Source organism: Bufo gargarizans, chromosome 10, assembly GCF_014858855.1.
Source record: "Bufo gargarizans isolate SCDJY-AF-19 chromosome 10, ASM1485885v1, whole genome shotgun sequence".
In the NCBI taxonomy this organism is placed as follows: Eukaryota; Metazoa; Chordata; class Amphibia; order Anura; family Bufonidae; genus Bufo; species Bufo gargarizans.
In genome coordinates, this window is record NC_058089.1 from 16,651,899 (window position 1) to 16,673,219 (window position 21,321).

The 21,321-nt window shown below is 47.5% G+C and overlaps 1 protein-coding gene across 1 annotated transcript; it reads right to left on the bottom strand.

Annotated features, from left to right (window-relative positions):
• Positions 1 to 1,479: 1,479 nt before the first annotated feature.
• On the bottom strand, positions 1,480 to 21,030 carry NAT10 (N-acetyltransferase 10). Its single transcript, XM_044269815.1, is given in 30 exon segments — positions 1,480 to 1,811; positions 2,657 to 2,740; positions 2,830 to 2,903; positions 2,988 to 3,086; positions 3,901 to 4,020; positions 4,764 to 4,936; positions 5,028 to 5,138; positions 5,439 to 5,535; positions 6,168 to 6,216; positions 6,296 to 6,429; positions 6,505 to 6,621; positions 7,744 to 7,818; positions 7,910 to 8,011; positions 8,321 to 8,437; positions 8,535 to 8,631; positions 9,724 to 9,874; positions 10,676 to 10,800; positions 10,885 to 11,021; positions 13,451 to 13,549; positions 14,080 to 14,173; positions 14,277 to 14,410; positions 15,281 to 15,388; positions 15,498 to 15,612; positions 17,498 to 17,559; positions 18,092 to 18,214; positions 18,306 to 18,449; positions 18,451 to 18,478; positions 18,561 to 18,652; positions 19,328 to 19,446; positions 20,961 to 21,030. Coding segments are annotated over 29 exon segments (3,069 nt in total). The 5' UTR covers positions 19,436 to 19,446; positions 20,961 to 21,030; the 3' UTR covers positions 1,480 to 1,711.
• Between the last annotated feature and the right edge of the window lie 291 nt (positions 21,031 to 21,321).

A 21,321-nucleotide genomic window follows, 5' to 3' on the forward strand; every position in this document is an offset into this window, starting at 1 on the left:
GTCGCGTCTTTTACTTTTAATATTGCAGTTTGCAAATTGGCCACTAGATGGCAACATTGGTGGAAAAACCTAAATGCATCTCATTTTACAACCTACAGCGAAACTGTACAGAATTTGCGGTCTGAAAAAGTCCATCAGTTTGGCCTGTATCTAAAGCGACCTGGTACAGAACGATTTGCCATAGAATCGAAAAAAATAAAAAATAAAAATTATCTTGCTCTGCCCTTGGTGGTAAGACAGATCCTCAAATCATTATTCTATATTGTTAATACTGTTCAGGTTGAAGGGGTTGGCCAAACTGAGACATTGCTGGCATACTACTAGGATGTCAGATAGGGACCCGCACCTATCTCCAGAATAGGCTTCTTCCCCAAAATTAAGGACAGCGCACCCTGCATTCTCCGCTACGGGACCGCCAGAAATAGCTGAGCCGGCGCTCTGATATTTTCGGAACCCCCATGGCAGTGAACAGAGGGTGGCTGCGCTTGCGCAGAGGACCGGATCTGGAAATAGAAAGCAGCCTGTCCCAGAGGTGGCACTGATATCTCAGACACTGGTATATTGCTAGGATGTGCTGAGTAATACAAGAAAGGTTTGCATTCTCTGCAGGAGCAGATGCCACCACTGCCAGATGGGCCCCATTGACTTATAATGGGATATATTTGGATCCAACATGAATTTGACACTTTCTATGCGGGTAGTGGAGTCTTTCACCTATAAACATGTGATGACGGCGATCAATCACTGGTCGGCCCACTGCCGTGAGATCTGCCGTGGCCAGGAACAAAAAGGCAATGTTCCAAGTAAAAATAGATAAGGACGTGAATAAGAATTCAACAGCAACGATTATTTATAATATTCCAAAAGACATGAAACACAAAATAATAATTTACTATAGAGTCAGTTTAATAGTGAGGACATCACAGTACAGAAACATGAGATTCATAAAGGCGACATCTTTACTAAAAATCCCACTTTTACAAAATAAAATGAATCAAGAAACTCTTCTTGCATTGTCAACTTCCTGAAAGGCAGAAATGGAAAACGAACCCCAATAATCTGGCATTGAGATCAGACCGTCCTGAATCTGTCATTTTTAAATACTTCTTGCAATTAAAATAATTCAGAGCAAACAATGGAAAACGTTGTGCTTCAAACCAAGACTGTAAATGACAGATGTTCATGTGATCACAAATTTACAGGTTAACTAAAGATAAAATCGATAGAGAAAGTAGAGGAACTTTGTAAATTACTTATCCTGTATTATACTCCAGAGCTGCACTCACTATTCTGCTGGTGCAGTCACTGTGTACATACATTACTTATCCTGTATTATACTCCAGAGCTGAACTCCCTATACTGCAACTCTGGGGTATAATACAAGATGTAACTCTGAATCAGTACAGGATAAGTAATGTATGTACACAGTGAGCGCAGCTCTGGAGGATTATACAGGATGTAACTCAGGATCAGTACAAGTAGTCAAATGTATGTACACAGTGACAACTTTTTGCATGTATTATACATTCCTCTCCCCCCCCCCCCCCCCGTCATGGGCACCTCTATACATTGCACAAATATACACTGCTGTGCTGCTGCTGCTGCAGGATTACACTTACAATACACAGCATTACCAAGGAATGCAGATGTGTTATCAGCCCACTTTCCTCCATACAGTCTCGGTAGGTGCACAGTTCACATAATCATCTTTTCATTTGCCAAATTTCTGCTTCCGGTCTTTATTTTTATTTGACTTCTTTTGCAGCTTTCCTCTGTTTCTCTCCGGCTGCTCTAGTTTGCGTTTCTTGTCACTAGAAAGAAAACAGATTGGTAAAGTGGTGATCACCACTAGAGGGCGCTTACAAGCTGTATATGCAGTATATAGCAGGCTCCCCCTAGTGGTGGCTGCAGGCAAACAATCTTATCCTGTAACTGTATTGCTGTACAGATCAGTTGCAGCTTGAAAAGCGAGACACCTTGACGGCACAAACAACCGGCGGAGAGAAGCATGCTTACGGCCACAGGGGCTCCTTCTGTCCCCAAAGCTTCAGGCTGACATCTCAACATCTGGTTTGATGGGGGTCACGTGTGCTGCTGCAGCCACATGACCCACTGACATGACGCATGGGGGGACGACGACACACACCGTACCCATCAGGCCAAATTTTGGCATGCCGGACTGGAGCATTGGGGACTGCAAGAGCTCAAACCCAGCAGTGAGAATTGTGCTTCCCTGGGTTTGGCGATGTGGTGGGGTCAAGCCTAAAGGCAACCCCATTAATTAGAACCAAATTTACCAATATGCTTTAAAGCACAAAACTGATAGCTAATCGGCTTTCTAAATGGGCGGTGGTGCTTGTTTAGGTGCTGAAGCCTTTTCAGTGTTTACATTGGGTTGCAGGCTTGTTCGTACTCAGTACGCCATACTTTTCGCAGCCGTCTCTCTGATTATTGCAGCTTAATGAGACAAAGCTGCAAAACTGAGAACAACCAATTCAATGTAAGCAGTTAAGAAGCTGCAGTCCCTGAACTGATTGCTGCGGGCGATGACAGTATGACCCCCCCCCACCACCACAAATCTAACATTGAAGACCGGCCCTAAGCATAGGCCGTTACAAATCTGGAGAACCCCTTTCATCGCCAATGCAGCTTTTACCTCTTCACACTGACGATAGACGCGTTCTGCCCATTGTTCTTCAGGGCTTCGTTCCACTCATCATCTTCACCTCGGATGACGTATCTGAATAGAAAGGAGACGGTTTCACATATGACACAAGAGCCAAATGGACTAAACGGTCTGTACAAATCGTGACGGCGGCGGCCACTTACTGGGACAGATTTATGCCCTTTAACTTCTGCACTTCCTCATTGTGCTTCTGCTGGAATTCCTTGGCTGCTTCTTCCTATTGACAGAAGCAGAAGTGTTCAGAAAGAGACCACTGCATTACCGGAGGGTCCTGATGACCACCCAAAAATAGGAAACTCACCAAATCCTCATTCAGAGACTTCAAGGTGGGCTTCATGATGACTTCCTTTGTGGTCACCATCTCGTCCTCCACGGCCTTCTCCTGTATTCTATTAAGTAACTAGGGAGGAACGACCAGAAGAAAGTTATGTAAGGAAGATGGGCTAACGACCATCATCCTCCTCCAGATCCTTAAACGTTAATGGCCTCTGCTAAAGGACAAATATAGAACTGCCCTTGAGAGGAGAATCCCCCCAGTTTTCGTACATCATAGAAACATTTGAGATGTGAATTCCCTACAGTAAAATCAAACGCCTTTGATACCAAGAGACATCGCTACTGGAAATCTGAAACACGCAAAGGGCCGTCCAAATGCCTAAAATACTGTGTCAACCCTCCTGAAAGAAAAATCTCGAGTCGTGTCAAAGGCGTTTGATCTCTACAGCTCGTCTCGATATCTGTAGTGGGCTAAGATTTGCTAGCAGTCTGCAGTAAGGGTACAGAGCAGTGTTAAGTTGAGGCTCTATGTTCTGCCGTTCCTTTATTATTCCTACAAGAAGTTATGAATGAATTGCTAGCAGCCTGCAGTAAGGGTACAGAGGGGCGGTAACCAGTTGGGGGTGTGTCCCTGCACAGACTCCCTCTAGCCAATCAGTGCTGCCATTTTCAGACAGTGCAGGGACACTCCCTCCCCCCCCAACTGGTAACACCCCTCTGTACCCTTACTGCAGACTGCTAGCAATTCCTTCATGACTTCTAGCTTAAATTATACAGGAATGGCACAAGAGTAGATGCTCCAGAATTGTTATTACATGGGAAATGCATGAAGCTACTAAAACCGACGACATGTCAGGAGCGGTGAGAGGTCGTCTTTAACTACAATATATCGCGATGCGTGTCAGGGACCGCGCTACATTTCGTCCTAGCAGCATTACCTGGACCACTTTCCTGATGATACGATTGAAAAGACCCATGAGCTGACCGCTGGGCAGCTCGATCTCCTTCTCCAGCTGGTCCACTGACTTGTGCTGCAGCCCAAGGCCCAGAAGCAGAGCCTAAAAATAAAGGCAGCGCAGGAAGAAAAACATATTTAAAAAGGTTTTCTGGTGTCGGCAAATCAAGCTTATTCTTTGTACAATTTCCCAACATGCTCACTGTTTTCAAGATCTCTGCTTGCAGTCATTCAATAAATCTTTATTAGAAAACAACTACGATACGTCGTCATATATTTCAGCGCTGCAGTCCAAACTGTGACGTGGGCAAGTCTCATGCTTTAAAAGCAGTTAAGTCAAACAGACCGCGCTGCTGTACACCAATATGAACCTCCTCGTCAATCACAAGGGGCTACTTTTCATCGGACATTGAAAACACCATCCGGCTCCCCAGGAAAGCGTCTCTCCTCTTCCAGACATAGGGATCAAGGATTCGCCACAATGGTAAAGTATTGCCAGAATCCGTAACTATAAAAATAAATAGTTATTGTTTCCTTCAAGGGTTAAAAATCTGTTCTGCCAAAGCTCCTATAACTGAAACGAGTCGTGCGCGTTAAATCACCAGAAATAACCATGTAAACAATGGAGGTTCCTATTGAATGGCAGCAAGCAGAGATCTTAAAATGTATTGCTAGTCATTATTCAATGTTTTTATTGCTGAAACCATAGTTTCCCTTTAAGAACTTTTCCCAAGGACCCAATGAAGCGAGCTCTCTACTGACGGGGTGGGCTTCCGGGTCGTGTTATGAACCGTACCCCGACTTCCGACGCTGGGCTACATGAAATAAGGCACGGGGGTGACTTACAGACTGAGCCGCGGACAGGTTTAGGACTCCATATCGCTGTAAAAAGAACATTTTGGAAATAGCGGGAATAAGATCCATGATGAGGTGATAGTCCACCATGTTCTGAGAGTACATCTCCAGGCGCTTCAGGTCGTAGGGGGTAAAGGAGGACTCCAGCTCCGGGCGGGTGAGCACTGTGGGGGGGGAAAGCAGGGGACACCGGGGAGGTCAGGGGACGCCGGGCACTCACTTCAGTAAACGGGCGGCGTCTGCAGCGCTACTTACAGATTGGAGATTCCTTCTTGACGTTTTTGTTCTGTAGCATATTCAGCGCCACGGACGGCGAGAAGTTTCTGAACTGATAGGAAAGGAGAGACAGGAAGCGTCTCCTAAAATCTGCAGGAGAAATAAGAACTGGACATGAATCTCATCACAGCGAACATGCTGTGGCTCTCAATTCTTCCCCATTTCAACATCTGCTTGCTGCCAGTGAATGGGGAGCACACTTGTTTTATCCAAAGGTTGAAAATCTATAAAGAGCCAGCTTTTGCAGCAATGGTATCCGGTATAATAAATCCTAGGTGACATTTTATCCCTTAGGAAGGGGTGCAACGATTATCTGCCACACCTAGGGTGAGCTATCCCTGTAATATACACCACCCCTCACTTCCCAAGTATGAGGGAATTCGCCTTCACCTTTCCAAAACGCCGTCAGCCATGGCTCTTGCCCGGACTCCTCTTCCTCCTGCAGACTCTTCAGCATGATGCAGGAGTGCTCCCCCGTGAGGTCATTCTGAGGTAAGACAGGAAGAGGAAATCAAACCAAGGAACAACCCTAGCGATCGATGCACCCCAGCCCAGAGGTTCTCCAGGTTACTGGTGAATGAAAAGCCCAATTTCAGCAATGACTCCAAATCCATGATAAAAATCTGCAGAATATTCAGTTTTAAGAGTGGATTTTTCACTTTTTAAACACAAAAGGTGAAATCTGGCAGCTTTCGGCAACAGAACAGAACATGCAGCAGATCTAAAAGCCCATTAAAGAGCATCTGTCAGTGTAATGATGTTTACACTGCCCGGTCCTGTCAATCAAAGTACAGAGGGAGCTGAGCCTCTAGGTGTAATGGTAACGCCCCCATTGCTCCTAGAGACTCATTTGCATATATTAAAACATCATTTTCTCAGCAATGCGGGCACATATGGACATGGGACCAACACAGATGTCTTCAGCTGCCAAGCGCACATGTAACAGGTCAGCCAGTGTCATAGGGACAAAACTGCTGACAGATGCCCTATAACTAGCATTCCGCTGTTTGTTCTATATCTCGTTATATGCATTGCTCATGTGTGTCCGCTTAAAGGGGGATGTCCGGGATTTTAATATTGATGTTCAAATCATCAATAACCACAAGCCTGGAAACTTACCGGCGTTTGTCGCAGGTACACAGGAATGAACCCGGCCCGCTTCCAGAACCTGCCAAGAGAAAGCATTTAGATACCCGCTCTAGTAAATGGGTCACAGTTTATAGGCGCCGATAGGCGAGAGTACTCACTTTAAAAGTTTGGGAGTTAACCCATAGGATACCCCAAGGTAATCCAGCTTTTCAGCAGGTCTCTCACTCAGCCGCAGCAGTAAAGGAGGCAGGTTCTTCCGAGGGGACACGGACTCTTCCAGGAGGCTGACAGCCTGAGATTAGGGGAAGGTTAGACCTGTGCTGGGATAATGCAGCTACCTATATAGAGATAAGAATCGGATCCTCACCTCGCTGCTTATGGAGGTGATCTCCTGAGGTTTATTCTTCTCATTTTCTTCCAGGCAAGGAAACTGTCCCTCATAATACATCTGCAGCAGCTGCAAGGCCCGGCTCCCGTAACCCATCTGCGGGCACACAATATTATACATCATGATATTCCATTGAAGGATGCAATTTAAAAAGTGTTTAATATTCTTCAGCCGCAGATTCCGTATGGTTTATTTCCTTAATATAGCTTCAAAACCTGCTTCTCCCTGTACACGGATGAAAACAGGGGGGGGGGGGGGACGATCCTCCCTAGCATCGCGGGTGACGCTAGGGAGGCTTGTCCCCGTCTGCCATTGGCTCCCCCCCCTTCCCCGACACAGGAGGTTTTCATCCGTGTACAGGGAGAGAGAAGCAACAGCGGTGGTGCGGGGACCAGGAGCGGGGTAAATAGATTACTTCTGAGGGGCCCGGCACATGGAGGGGGGAGCGTTGGAGAAATTGGATAACCCCTTTAAAGGAGGTTTCCAACTTTTTATTTTTAAACCGATAGCCTATCCTCAGGATAGGTCATCAGTATCTGATCGGTGGGGGTCCGACACCCGGGACCCCTGCCAATCAGCTGTCCGAGGAAGGCGCGGAGCTCTGAGGATAGGTCATTAGTATAAAAAAAATGTCAAACCCCCCCCCCCCCCCCCCCCAAGGGCTCATGCACACAACCGCATGTATTTCGCAAAACACGAATCCCCAAAAGTACGGATGACGGCCGTGTGCATTCCATATTTTGTTTGCGGAACGGAACAGCTGGCCCCTAATAGAACAGTCCTATCCTTGTTTGTTATGGGGACATTAATAGGACATGTTCTATTTTTTTCCGGAACGGACATGCGAACATACGGAAACGGAATGCACACAAAGTAGTTTCCGTAATTTTTTAGCGGACCCATTGAAATTAATGGTTCCGCATATGGTCTGCAAAAAAATAACAAAAAAAAAAAAACGGAACAGACAAGGAAAGAAAATAGGTTTGTGTGCATGAGCCCGAAGACAGCTCATCCACTATCCAGTGTGTGATCGGTGGGGTCCGATACCTGGGGTCTCTTCCCTCTGCTCCGCCCTTTGAATGGAGCAGTGGTCATTCAGCTCTATGGGGCGGCTGGAAATAGAGTGCGTATATACTCTGCTATCACGGACAATCCTAGCCCCTTTAAGACAGTCAGTAGTATGATCTGTAAAATTCTGCATAGTATTAAAAATCTTACCCCTTGGTAGTCCGGGTGGACGGCAATTCTTACTACTCTTCCTCCAGATAAACTGCCAAAGTCAGGATCTTGAAACTGGAGGGTGAATAAAAATTAAATAAAATAAGCCATTAAGAGATTGTGTCTGGAGGATTCCTGACGAGTGTCTAAAGCACGGCCGACTTACCTGTTCTGACACTGTCCAGGGAATGAGGTCTCCAGATGCTTTCTTCCCTCGGGAAAGACTGCTCATGATTGACTGACGAGAAATCTCTCCTTCGAGACAGACCTGAAGAAGAGGAAGACGGCAAAGCATCAATAGGGAATAGTAACATTCGAAGGAAAGACAGATCTGCAACCTGCTGCTCTCCAGCTATGGTGAAACTACAACTCTCAGCATGCCCCGACTACGTAGCATAGCTTCGCCAAAGCCATAAGTTGGAGTTATGGTTTCACCATAAGCGGGCACCTTGCAATGCTTCGTTTTGCATGCCGAGGCGCAAGAAAAAATAAATAAATGCGTAACCTGCAGGGCCATTAGTGCAAAGCAGCGACAGGGTAAAGCCATCATATAAACCCATGAATTACTCGGCAGTACCTGGATCACAGCTAAGACTTCAGGTAAAGCATTCTGGGTAGGAGGAACCGGAGGAAGGAGGCAGAACAGGTGATGAGCCGGAGCGTCGGACAACATCTGCAGGTCATTCGGTGAATTCTGCAACAAAAAGACATGGGATTATTCACTGATGATGGCGGACCACTCCGGATAGATCCTGCGCCAATGATCTTGTATGTCAGCTATAAGTGCATACCTTGTAATGAGAAGCGACATAGAGCACCATTAGTCTTTGCAGGAACGATTCTGATGCTTTGTGGTAGCAGAAGAGCGTGTCACGGTTTACGTAATATCTGATGCAGAACATTAAGGAAAACTAGTGGGCAGATTTATTAAAGGGGTTTTCTGAGACTTTTATACAGATGACCTAACCTCTGGATCCAATTGTGGGGGGTCTGACACCCAGGAACCCTTCCGATCAGCTGTTTGAGAAGGTACCGATACTCACAGAAGCGCCGCAGCTTCTCCCAACTCAGTCCCAATCGCTTCAATGGGCTGAGCTGCACCGATGCCATGTGACCGATGAACGTGACATCACATAGCTGCGAACGCCGGTGCCCTCTCAAACAGCGGTCACGGGTGAAGGACCCTACCAAGTGTTAAAGAGTTACTCCCATTACAAAAAGTCATGGCATATCACTAGGATACGCTGTACTTTATGATTGGTTGGGGTCTGACCTGTTAGACCCCCATCATCCAGAGAGCAAAGTGAACGCTGAGCCGATTAAGCCCTGTGGCACCTTCACCGTTTTTCCCTGCATAGCTGCGCTCGCAGTCACCCGGCTGTACAGTTCCCCTGGCACAGCGGGTAGTTGGGGCACCGTTGTGCAAGGAAAGGCCGCGAAGGGAACGCAGGGCTGAATCGGAGCTGCGTCACCTTCATTCTCAGGATTGATACGCCATCACTTTATGAGAAAACAACTTTACTAAATGCGCTGCACTTTGTGCCGCTATGGTAATGTTTGGACAAATGGCACAGGATAGGTCATCAATATCTGACCGTGGGGGGTCTGATACCCGATCCGCTATTTGAAGAGGAGGTGGCGCTCCACGTGAGCACCGCTTCCTGCACGTCGTCCTGGAAGTGCAGCGTAATTACAAAGTTCTGACTCCATTTACTTGAATAGCAAAAGAGCTCGTAATTACACCACGCCGCCGCGCCACAGGAGACAACGCGTAGTATAAGGAGCAGGAGGCAGCACTCACATGGAGCTCCAAACACCTGGGTGCCGAGTGTCAGACCCCCGCGATCTGATATTGAAGACCTATCCTGACGTTATATATATGGCAGGACAACCCCTTTTAGGCCAGCACTGCAGGTAAGTAAGTGCCTATATTGTGACTGTCTCTCAAGGCCTGGAAGACTGGCATTTGCTATAGGATACAGCTCACACGTCTCGGGCAAGGGACATCCGGAAATGATCCTGCTGATATTCAGACAGTCCAAACACAAGAGGTCATTCAGCCATTTCTCCACCGGGTCTCCAGGAGCGTAACGTATAGATTCCTGCAGGGAAACTTCATGAAGAGTCCGAGCTTGAAAGACAAAAATATTCATGTTAATGAATCTGCAAGAAGTGTCAGGGTCGAGTCTGTCCTCCATATGATTGGTGACCAAGGAAGTCAAGCAGGCCGCTGAGACGGAGCCAAGAACACACGTTTCCAAGACTGACTTGATGGGAAGACGTCGCACACAGTCCAGCAGTTTAATGTCATAGTCTATGTTTTAAAAGAGTCTCTCCAGGACTCGCTTCCTCAGGATATCTGCAGTAGTAACCCAATGCTCTCTAGTCATATCGAATTTGCCATTCTGAACAAGAAAAGCTGCAGGGTAAAGCATAGGGAATGACAGAACAACAACCTGAGCCGATAAATGATACTGGAAATAGATTATGGACTACCCCAGCCTCTCATTAAGCCAGTGGCCCTCTACCTTGAGAGTCACATTCAGCGCGGAGAGATGGCTACAAGCCACATTCAAGATTATAGAAGCCATATAACAGATGTGGAACTGGAAATAGGGTGCTAGACTGGAAATATAATAATGTCATGGAGAGACCTTATTATATGGGCAGCCTGCCTGGTACTACTGATTATGTATGGACACTGGGGAGGGTATAGACATGACACTATTATGGCTGGTGGGATAGGAGACTGGGAGAATGCAATGTGACTGGTTGGCACTGGGACCTCAGACTTGGTCCTGTTTCTCATGCCCGTATATACAGAGGACCAGGAACAGTATGCAAACAGCGGGCACACGTATTGCGGTGTTATTTATCTAGCTCCAAACCAAAAAGCAGACAAAGCTGAGGAATACATATGGCTTCTGCACACCTGAGGCCAGTCGCTGGGTGCTTGAGGACTTGTTCTCAGCAGTAATGGAGACCTGACTCTCTGCACTCTGCTGGCGGAGCTGCTGTATCAGTTTAAGGGACAGAGAGCGGCCGGTTCCCTCATACCTAGAACACAAAAGATTATTACAGGCCTATATCATGACCGACGTTCAGTTCAATAATCCATTCTACTTCCATAGATTTACTTACCCATTGATGGTGGACGCCATAAACACCAAGTAGGGCCCCAGGAGACTCTTGACCAGAGGCAAAGGAATTGCAGCGGCTTCATCAATGACCACCAGCTCCGCTTGCCCCAACTTGACGGCATCGGCCGGGTGGATGTACTGCGTGTGAAGCAGATAATTGAAATGTGAAATAAACACATTTAATCAGTCTGACAGGTTATATAACCCGAGCAGAGGGGTCCGGCCGTAAGACCACCAATAATCCCAGAAGATAGGCAGAGGGCAGACTCGGCCACTAATGTAGATGTTGCTACACAATCCACATTTACAAAGGAGTGACTGGCAGGTGCGGCCGACTCTCCAGATCCCAGAGAGAGGTGCAAGTCCAAACTGTTCTGAAAAGAGGAGTCACTTTAGGCCTCTTTCACACGAACAATACGGATTGGCGTATCAGTCAGTTTTGACTGCGATTGCGTTTGTCATTTCCGTTTTTTTCACACGGGTGCAACCAATTTTGCTGTTTTTCACAGGTGAAAAAAAAAAAAAGCTGAAGGTTTACAAACAACATCTCCTAGCAACCATCAGTGAAAAACGTATTACATCCGGATGCAATGCGTTTTCACTGAAGTCCCATTCACTTCTATGGGGCCAGGGCTACGTGAAAAAACACAGAATATAGAACGTGCTGCGATTCTCACGCAACGCAGAACTGATGCGTGAAAAACAACACTCGTGTTGAAATGAATGGGTCAGGATTTAGTGTGGGTGCTACACGTTCATTTTGCGCATCTCACCCGCACCCAAAACTCGATCATGTGAAAGGGGCCTAAGTCCTGAAGGTGTTTTCTGGGAGCTCAATATTGATGATGGCTATCCTCAGGACAGGTCATTAATATTTTAATCAGTGGGGACGGGGTCGGACTCCTAGCACCCTACCGAGTGGCTGTTTAAAAAGGTTGCAGCCTCCACACAGCTTACTGAGCACAGCGCCGTACACTGTATAGTGGCTGTGCTTAGTATTGCAGCCCAGGCTCATTCACTTAAAGGGTTTCTACCACTTGCATATGACATATTTGGTGTTCAGACACTAGCGATCCGCTAGTGTCTGATGTACCATACAAGCTAATTATTACATTAATCCGTTCGGCCGTTTTGTCAAAAAAAGCACTTATATATTTATGCAAATGAGCCTCTAGGTGCTATGCGGGCGTTTTTCCAGCACCTAGAGGCTCCGTCTACCTTGCAGTTTGCCGCCCAGAGCCTCGCTCCAGCACGCCCATCTTCAACTCTATTCGATCCTCCCCCCTGCTTCAGCCTTCCGAAATCTCGCGCCTGCGCCGTTGGTCGTGGCATTCGGAGGCATTCGGCGCAGGCGCAGTCAATGTCTGACCGCTCCCTGCTCAGACATTTCCACTGCGCCTGCGCCGATGTCATTGGCGCAGGCGCAGTGGAAATGTCTGAGCACGGAGCGGTCAGACATTGACTGCGCCTGCGCCGAATGCCGCGACGAACGGCGCAGGCGCGAGATTTCGGAAGGCTGAAGCAGGGGGGAGGATCGAATAGAGTTGAAGATGGGCGTGCTGGAGCGAGGCGCTGGGCGGCAAACTGCAAGGTAGACGGAGCCTCTAGGTGCTGGAAAAACGCCCGCATAGCACCTAGAGGCTCATTTGCATAAATATATAAGTGCTTTTTTTTTCACAAAACGGCCGAACGGATTAATGTAATAATTAGCTTGTATGGTACATCAGACACTAGCGGATCGCTAGTGTCTGAACACCAAATATGTCATATGCAAGTGGTAGAAACCCTTTAAAGGGAACCTGTCATCAACTTTGTGCTGCCCATACTAACAGCAGCAGAGAGTAGAGATAAGTGAGTTGATTTCAGAGGTCTGTCATTTATAAGTTAAAAGTAAGTGTTTGCCGAGAACCAACATCACAATCATTGCAGACTGGGCCTGGAAAAGAGTCACGGCCACCTGAGAAGAGTCCTGGTTATTCATGAAGTCCTGCTCTCCCCCCACCTGCTGATGACTGACCGTCTAATACCGAGTTTTCTCCCTTTCTCTCTAGGAGAAAACTGCCAATCATCAGCAGATGGGCGAGAGAGCAGGAGATTATGAATAACCAGGACTCTTCTCAGGTAGATGTGACTCTTTTCAAGGCCCAGTCTGCAATGGTTATGATGCTGGTTCTCAGAAACCACTTACTTTGTCGGTCACTATTTTATGCTGCCCTCCGTGAGGTCCGCAAAAAGTTGATGACGGGTTTCCTTTAAATACAGCCTAGGGGGCGCAGCCCAGTCCTGTGACCAATGAACATAATGTCAATGTCCTAGGAAGAGACCGCAGCGCTCACCGAAATCCCGAGGACTCTTCAAATAGCTGATCAGCAGGGGGTGCCGGGAACTGGTCCATCACCAATCAGATATTGATGGCCTATTTTGAGGACAGGCCATCAATATCGATCTCCCAGAAAACCTTTTTACAGAAGGCTGGTAAGATTAGAAGAGCCAGCTGCAGAATCTGCATATGAGAGGTCGAACAGGTTAGAAGTGGTTCATAACCCTGGAGTAGCTTCAGATGTTACCTGTATGGTCTGTCGGTGCTCCTTGAAGACATTCACACGAACAACAGCTTTCTCAAACTCTGGGTTCAGGGACTGGATGATCTCATAGTCCAGGTGCTCCTGTAACAAGGGGACAATGACTGCGAGGCAAGAACTTAGTAGGACGTCTGGGAATACATCTGGGATCTGAGCCTATACTACTATACAGGTCTAAACACTCCTATAGAAGACGTGACAGCGTCGTCCAACCACCTCACCACATAAACAGTATCCTGCAACATCCCACATTGATTCAGGAGCTCTTGGCCTGCACACGGGACCTCCTGGCTCTGCAGATTCCCACACCTTCATGGATTTGTGATTTGCCTATGGTCTTTGACTGCACAGTGTTAGGTTATGCCATCAACATCCAGGTCCGATCATCAAACCCAAGAATGAAGTGGCTTGGGGCATTCCCTGAAGACCAAATGGAGCTTACAGGTCCTACCACAAGCCAAGACGGGTGCACTGCTGCGCAGGCCAAAGCAGTCAATGTGTTTCAGCAACGCATCTTGGGACCCAGTGGTCTATAAACCCCTGAGATATCGATGCAATACACCATCAAAATGGCATAAAGGAAACGGCTGTTTGTTTCTGATGTGGACTCTCACCTGGTACTGCAGCGAGTCGAAACCTTTGAATATGAACTCGAACAGGGTGTGCAGGTTATCTGGACTTGGAGACGTCACAAAGATGTTGGAATACCTGAAAGCGGAGGAAGAAAACGTCTTATAATCAGGGAGCGCAACAGTGTAGAAGACAAGCCGATGCAATCAAAGCGATGCAATGGTGGCACTATAGAGCCTACCCAAATGCCACAGCTCCTGCGATGGCCAGACCAAGAGCAGCCGATTTTCCTCGGCCTCGAGCCGCAGTCAGGGCAACTGTACTTCGGAGAGTCTTCTCGGATATGGCTTCAATAAACTTCAGCACTGCCTTAGCCTATAAAATAGACAGGATTTATATACACACTGGGAACGTTCCCGTCATATACACCGGACTATAGGGCTCCAACCACTGGACAGAGGCCAAGAGTGTGTCCTTTTGTCGGGCCCGTTTACACCAGTATGCCATTTTGCCATATAGAAGGTGACCCTTTTCTATATACAGGCATCCTGCATGGTATACGGATGTTTTTTTTTAAACATGGGAGACTATGGGTAAGGAATGCTATGTATGCCTATTCCATGGGAGAGGTAGGTCAGGAATTCCTTTTGATAACAGCAGGGTTAGGGTACAGCCATATGGCGACATTTCATGTAATGTTTGTCAATGACGTTGCAGGGAGACACGCTGCAACGCGATGTCAGATTTTGTGCCGGAAGTCGCCTGTGTTTTCACCACCAAATCAGCCGTGCGACACCAAGTTGCACATATTTTTGCTTTGCGCACTTTTCTGCAACACATGTAGCCGTTAACCCTTAATCCCTTTCTGCACATCACATATGCTGTGGGTCCCATTCTACACCCATGTGATGGTGATTGTGCGTGGAACAGACGTTTTGCCGATTGGCAAGCGGAAGTCAAGCGCTGACGGCCGGGATAGGAGAAATCTGATCCCAGTAGTTTAACCCTTTTCTGCACCCTAATCAATGCAAATCGGGGCAGCCTTTGGCCAGACTAATGGATGTCAATTAAAGGGGTAGTCTAGCGGCAGCTAGAGATTGGCTGAGCGGTCAGGACGCATTGGACGGGAGCAGGGAGGGTATGGTAAGCCGAGTATGACTTCTATTTTAAACTGTTCTCAGCCCGTAAGACCCCCTTTCGGAAAGGGCATAAAAGGGGAAAATAAAAAACCATGGTCCCATTTACTTGATCCAGTGTTTTGCAGTTCTCCACCAGAACGCCCACGGGTTGTGTGTCCTGAAGACTGAGCTTCACCTCCTGCAGTTCCTGCTCCTCAGGTGTCAGCTCTGTGTCCTGGAAAGAATGAAGATGGCGATGAGCAGGTGGAAAAACCGCCACAACGCAGTGACTTAGCGCAGTGGCGGTGTATAGGACGCAGGCGGCGGGTGGCTGCGGAGAATACCTGGGACTTTGGCGGCAGGGGCTTGAGGTTGGCAATTTGGCTGGAGATGGGCAGAATATTCAGCTGGTCGTCGATCATCATGCAGTTCTTACAGGAGGCCATAGACAAGATGAACCTGGGAGAATTGCCAGAAAGATATCGCTTTAGAATACAAAATAAATGTGAAGAACTTCCTTTAATCTGCCATCTGACAATCCACAAAAACGGCTTTCTAACATACTCAGTGTGGCGATTTTTTCCTCTGTTTGCCGTAAGTGAATGATATCAGATGATGCAAAGCAATGAGCCCTGCAGCATATTTTCAGCCTCTATATGTAATCAATGAATGATCCCATTCACTGACAGCAAGCAGAAGTCTTAAATTGAAATACCAAGTAAATGAGAAAGTTGCCCATATTTTGCCTTAACCACCCCACGTAAGTTTACGTTAGCGACAACATAGCCGTTTTAAACAGCAGGCACCTGGGAGTAATGAATGCGAACGACGATAACGTTGATCACATACATTTAAACCCTTCAGATGCCGTGGTAAAAATGTGACCACGGCATCTGGGACGTTAAAGACCAGGGGGCATGCGCTCCAGCCGTGTACTGGCTCCCCCCTGGAGAGGATCGGGGAAGCCAGATCTAGTGTGCAGCGGCCTCTGTACTCAGGAGTGGTACATATTACTGTGTAATCCCCATAGATGCCAATGCATTGGAGTCTATGAGAAAAGCCATCTAATGATTGCTAGTTATAGATCCATATGGGAACTAGGGCTGTCACAATACCAAAATTTTGATTCGATTTCAATACCATAAAAAAGTATTGCGATACTCAATACCATTCGATACCACGCGGAAAAAATAAAACGCCAAAAAAGTTGCGTGCGTTACGCATTTTATGGAACGTCCAGCCCATAATAGAACAGTACGATCCTATTTTTTGTGGGGACAAGGTAACAAAAAAATGGCGAATTGCACTTTTTTTTTTTCTATTACGGCGTTCACCGCATAGGAGATATTTTTTAATAGTTTGGACTTTTTGGACGTGGCGATATGTAATATGTTTATATATTTTATATGTAAAATTGGGAAAGGGGGTGATTTATACTTATATTTTGGTGTCCTTTGTCCTATTCACCCTGATAGAGCTCACACTGTCCCTGCTGCCCTGTGCATCGTGCACACAGCAGCAGGGAGATTACCGTGGCAGCCAGGGCTTCAGTAGCGTCCTGGCTGCCATGGTAACCGATCGGAGCCCCAGGATTACACTGCTGGGGCTCCGATCAGAAGCTGCCACTGCACTACCAATGAGGAGGAGGGGAGGGGACCCTGTGGCCACTGCCACCAATGATTTAATACTGGGAGGGTTAGGGGCGGGGGGGGGGGGGGGGGGGGGTGCACTGCTCCACCAATGTTTTTAAACCATTAATACAAATACAGGAGGCGGTGCCAGTGGCAAAAACACATAGCCAGAACCCAACCTCTATGACAGGGAGCTGCTATCCACGGCAGTTAACCCCTTGCTGCTGAGGGAACATGGAGCGCGCTGAGACTAGCGCGCCCCATGTTGTCCGATACTAGGATGCGCAGTAAAGCAGCCTAGTATCGGTAAATGCCAAATTCCGGTACCGAAACGATACTGGTACAAAAGTATCGATTGGGTATCGATAATTCGATACCCGATGCAACCCTAATGGGAACTATTAAAGCTTGTGAAATCAAAAAAAGGCACACACACCCCAGAATGGTATCAACTAAAAAATTAGCTCTCACACAGTTCCGTACACATAAAAAAAAATAATCACCCACAACGGTTAAGCTAGAAAAAGCATCTCTCGTCCAGGCCCATATATGATGCATAGACAGTGCTGTATTCTACCTGTAGGGGCGCTGCAGGAAAACTGAACACTTGATGTCTGACACCCCAGCTTATCAGGGGGCACAAACTGAAGGATCTAGCGATATCACAGATACTACATATAATGGGAATATACTCAGAACGTAAACACGGGCACCTTTCATTGAAGCGACCGACCACATCTTGATGGGCCTCTGTTCTGTACCGAGAGTGAACATCCTGAAAAAGCAAAGAACCACTCAGTATTTAAAGGGGTAGTACAGTATTAGCAGAACATGGTGGCTTTCTTCCAAAAAGCAGTGCCACACCTGTCCACAGGTTGTGTGTGGAATTGCAGCTCAACCCTATTCACTTTAAACAGAGCAGAGCTGCAATACCATGGACGATTGTGATCCATATGAAGACTTCTATAGGAATACAACCGTCATACGGCATCAGAAGTAAGCGCGCATCTATGTACCGATGAAGCATTGGGAGAGATTCACACGCAGATTAGCTGCAGCTGAAAAAACCCATCCCATGCTTCTGAAAAGGGGTTATTTCTGCAGCATGGTCAGTATCTGTATTTTGCGGATCTGCAATTTGCAGACCGCAAGATACATGCGGTCTTGTGCATGAGGCCTTTACCGCAGATCTATTGACATTTCCAAAACCGAGCTACAAGAGGAACGTCGGAAGCTTACATGGCCGACACGGAAGTGACCAAACCACACGTATAGGCCCTATCCTCTAAGCCGGGGGCTCCACATACCATAGTCATGGTGTACAACTGCTTGAGGGAAGCCATGGTGCGCAGCAGGAGGACAACGATTCCACCTCCTTCCACTGTTTCGATGGTACGAGCCAGCAAGTTGGGAGTCAGCGCCTCAAAGTCCTGGCGAGGAAGCAAGACACGGCCATTAACTACAGACGCACCGACACACGAGGCAGAGAATCCAATGGCTGCAGGGCCGACAATCGCTCACCTGCAGGACGCACATGCCGTACGTGTTCCCCAGGATTTTATGGGTCTCGTTGTAGTAACAATAGCGGATGTTGGTGGCGGCGATAAAGAGCTCGAAGGGGTCGTCCTCCTTGATGTTCAGCGAGCCGCTCTGGATCCGTTTCTGCTAGCTTCCTCATTTTTTTCTTGCGGTTGCTGCAAGAAAAGTAGAACAGCCCTGAGAACCAGCACTCCTCGCCTCACGTGGGCCGACTCACCCCAGGACACAGCCACTTACCTGCTGAAACCCAATTCTTTCTTGTAACACCAGAGGACGGAAGGCCGAGCTTTCACTGCGGATTTGGAGAGCATGTGATGGAGAATGACCACCTGCGGGGACACAGGCCGTACGTGTTAATATTCGCCAGGCAACGATTAAGCTTTAGTGAAATAAAAACGGAAATCGCCTTTAAACCCTTGTAGACTGTTCAACATCTTTAAACGTAGAGCAAATTCACGTGCAACATTGAAGAGATGTTTCTAAATGGGGGGGGAGTCAATGCTCCCCGTCTGACATGCATGTCCGCAGCTCCATTCAACTTTATAGGACTGCAGAACTAGCGCTCGGGTAACTCCAGCAGCCCCACAGATCTGAATGGAGCGGCAGCGCGCGGCATGTGTGACTGCCAGTCCATGCCCCCGTCCCCGCGGTTGGAACCATGCCGATCAGACGCTTTTCCCTTTATCATGTGGATAGGGAATAATTTGTCTTAATGGGACGACCCCTTTAACAATATCTCATGACAGTATTTTGCAGGTCAGAGCTGGTGCTTCATTTTAAAAAAAAAAGTGATACATTTTTCATGAGCCTTCCAATACTTGAGCAAAACTTATGTCCCTGATAAAGTTTTTGCACAGCGCCAGAACACGTCCCTGCAAAAAGTGTTAATGAATCGATGGACTGCTAACACGCCAACAAACACTAGGGGGCGCAGTCTGCATGGAATGCTGTAAACTGATTGTTAGAATACAGATTTCATTTTCACGCCTGCGTTATACCATTACCTGATCCTTTCCATGATCACCCACGATGACAAAGAAGCTTCGTTGTTTCTCTGCCACCCCATTCTCGATCAGCACCCGGATACGGTTATCAATCTTCTTCCGCTGCATTGTGATAGAATCTGCGGGGAGAAGATTATTATACATCACTAATGGGTCACTATAAATCTCCATTACACACAGGATACTGCACACAGTGTGACTTCAAACACTCCCAATAATACAAGGTAGGGGGTATATTAGTCCAGTTACTGCACAACCTCCTTACAGAGGCCGAAGCCGCTGCACAACCTCCTTTTAGAGAGCCAAAGCCGCTGCACAACCTCCTTATAGAGAGCCGAAGCCGCTGCACAACCTCCTTACAGAGAGCCGAAGCCGCTGCACAACCTCCTTACAGAGGCCGAAGCCGCTGCAGAACCTCCTTATTGAGGCCGAAGCCGCTGCAGAACCTCCTTATTGAGGCCGAAGCCGCTGCAGAACCTCCTTATTGAGGCCGAAGCCGCTGCAGAACCTCCTTATTGAGGCCGAAGCCGCTGCAGAACCTCCTTATTGAGGCCGAAGCCGCTGCAGAACCTCCTTATTGAGGCCGAAGCCGCTGCAGAACCTCCTTATTGAGGCCGAAGCCGCTGCAGAACCTCCTTATTGAGGCCGAAGCCGCTGCAGAACCTCCTTATTGAGGCCGAAGCTGTACATACTGCAGTATCTTTTTTAAAGATAAGGGTACATACACTAACAAGAAACTCCCTATATTCTTTTCAATCAGGGTTCTGCAGGAGCTGCAGTGTGTGTATAACTGGGTTTATGAAGACCCTGTTCACATGCTGCAGTTCAGTCCATGGCTGGTAATTTTCACACCGTTTCATGGTACGCCCACACGGGATGGACACGCTGCAGATTTCCCCCTTTCCCCCTCAGGGTCCAGTAACACAGGAGGATGCTCCGGAGACTTGTCAGCAGCAGAAAATCTGTAGTGTAAGATGGACATAACTTGACCTACGGCTGAGCAGCCGTCACCAGGCACAATACCTTGTAGTTCTAGCTCAGCCATATGTAATGATGATGCTGTCTCTACTGAAAGATGTTCTGCAGCAGCTGGGACAATATACTGTATCATGCACGGCCCAGCTCATCAACAAACTGTGAGGACACTCCAAACCAAAGAGGTTCTGCAGCAGCTGGAGCAATGTACTGTATGTATACCACATGTTATAGCGGCACTAATCTCTCCTCAAAGAGTTTCTGCAGCAGCTTAGGCACTATACTATATAACACATTCACCGGTTCTGTTACTGACTGACTGGCATAAGGCACCCCTGACTCGGCCCAAAGAGTTTCTGCAGCAGCAGAGGCCATGTAAGGAATCCTTGCTTTATTTATAGGCAGGTATTATTATTCTCTTTCTAAAGAGGCTGCTGCTGAACCTCTTTGGGGACAGATGGAGACGCTTCAGATCAGTCAATGAAGGATTTACATAGAGTAAGTGCCGCCCGCCCCATGCTGACAACACAGCCTAAAAAGTAAATGTCCACTTTAAGAAGTAACTAACGCAGCAACCAACACCAAATAACGCAGCACTCGCCAATCCGTCTGCACATCCGCATGCAGCCACAGACACATGGTGCGTCTCTCCTCTTACCTTGTAGTCAGGCAGCTGAGCCACACTCACATGCCGCACGAATACAGCGAGAAAGGACCCCGGGCTGCCCGCGGCGCCTGATCAGGGGGCCTTCACTGCATAGTCGCGCTCATGACGTCATCGTCCGCGGAACAGGAACCATATTGGTGGAGGCAAGTCTTTCGCGATAGAAGACTATTTGTTTTGGAGACAAAGGGTTAATATGACCAATTATGATAAGTGTAGCTTTCTGTCGTGAATTAGTATTTTTGAACTGAGGCTATTTGATGTAGTTTTCTTAGCTTTTGTAAACTCTTCCATCTTTCCTAGGGAGGCACATTGCATGGGCACGTCTTGTTGATATGGCATGTTTTCCAGTTTT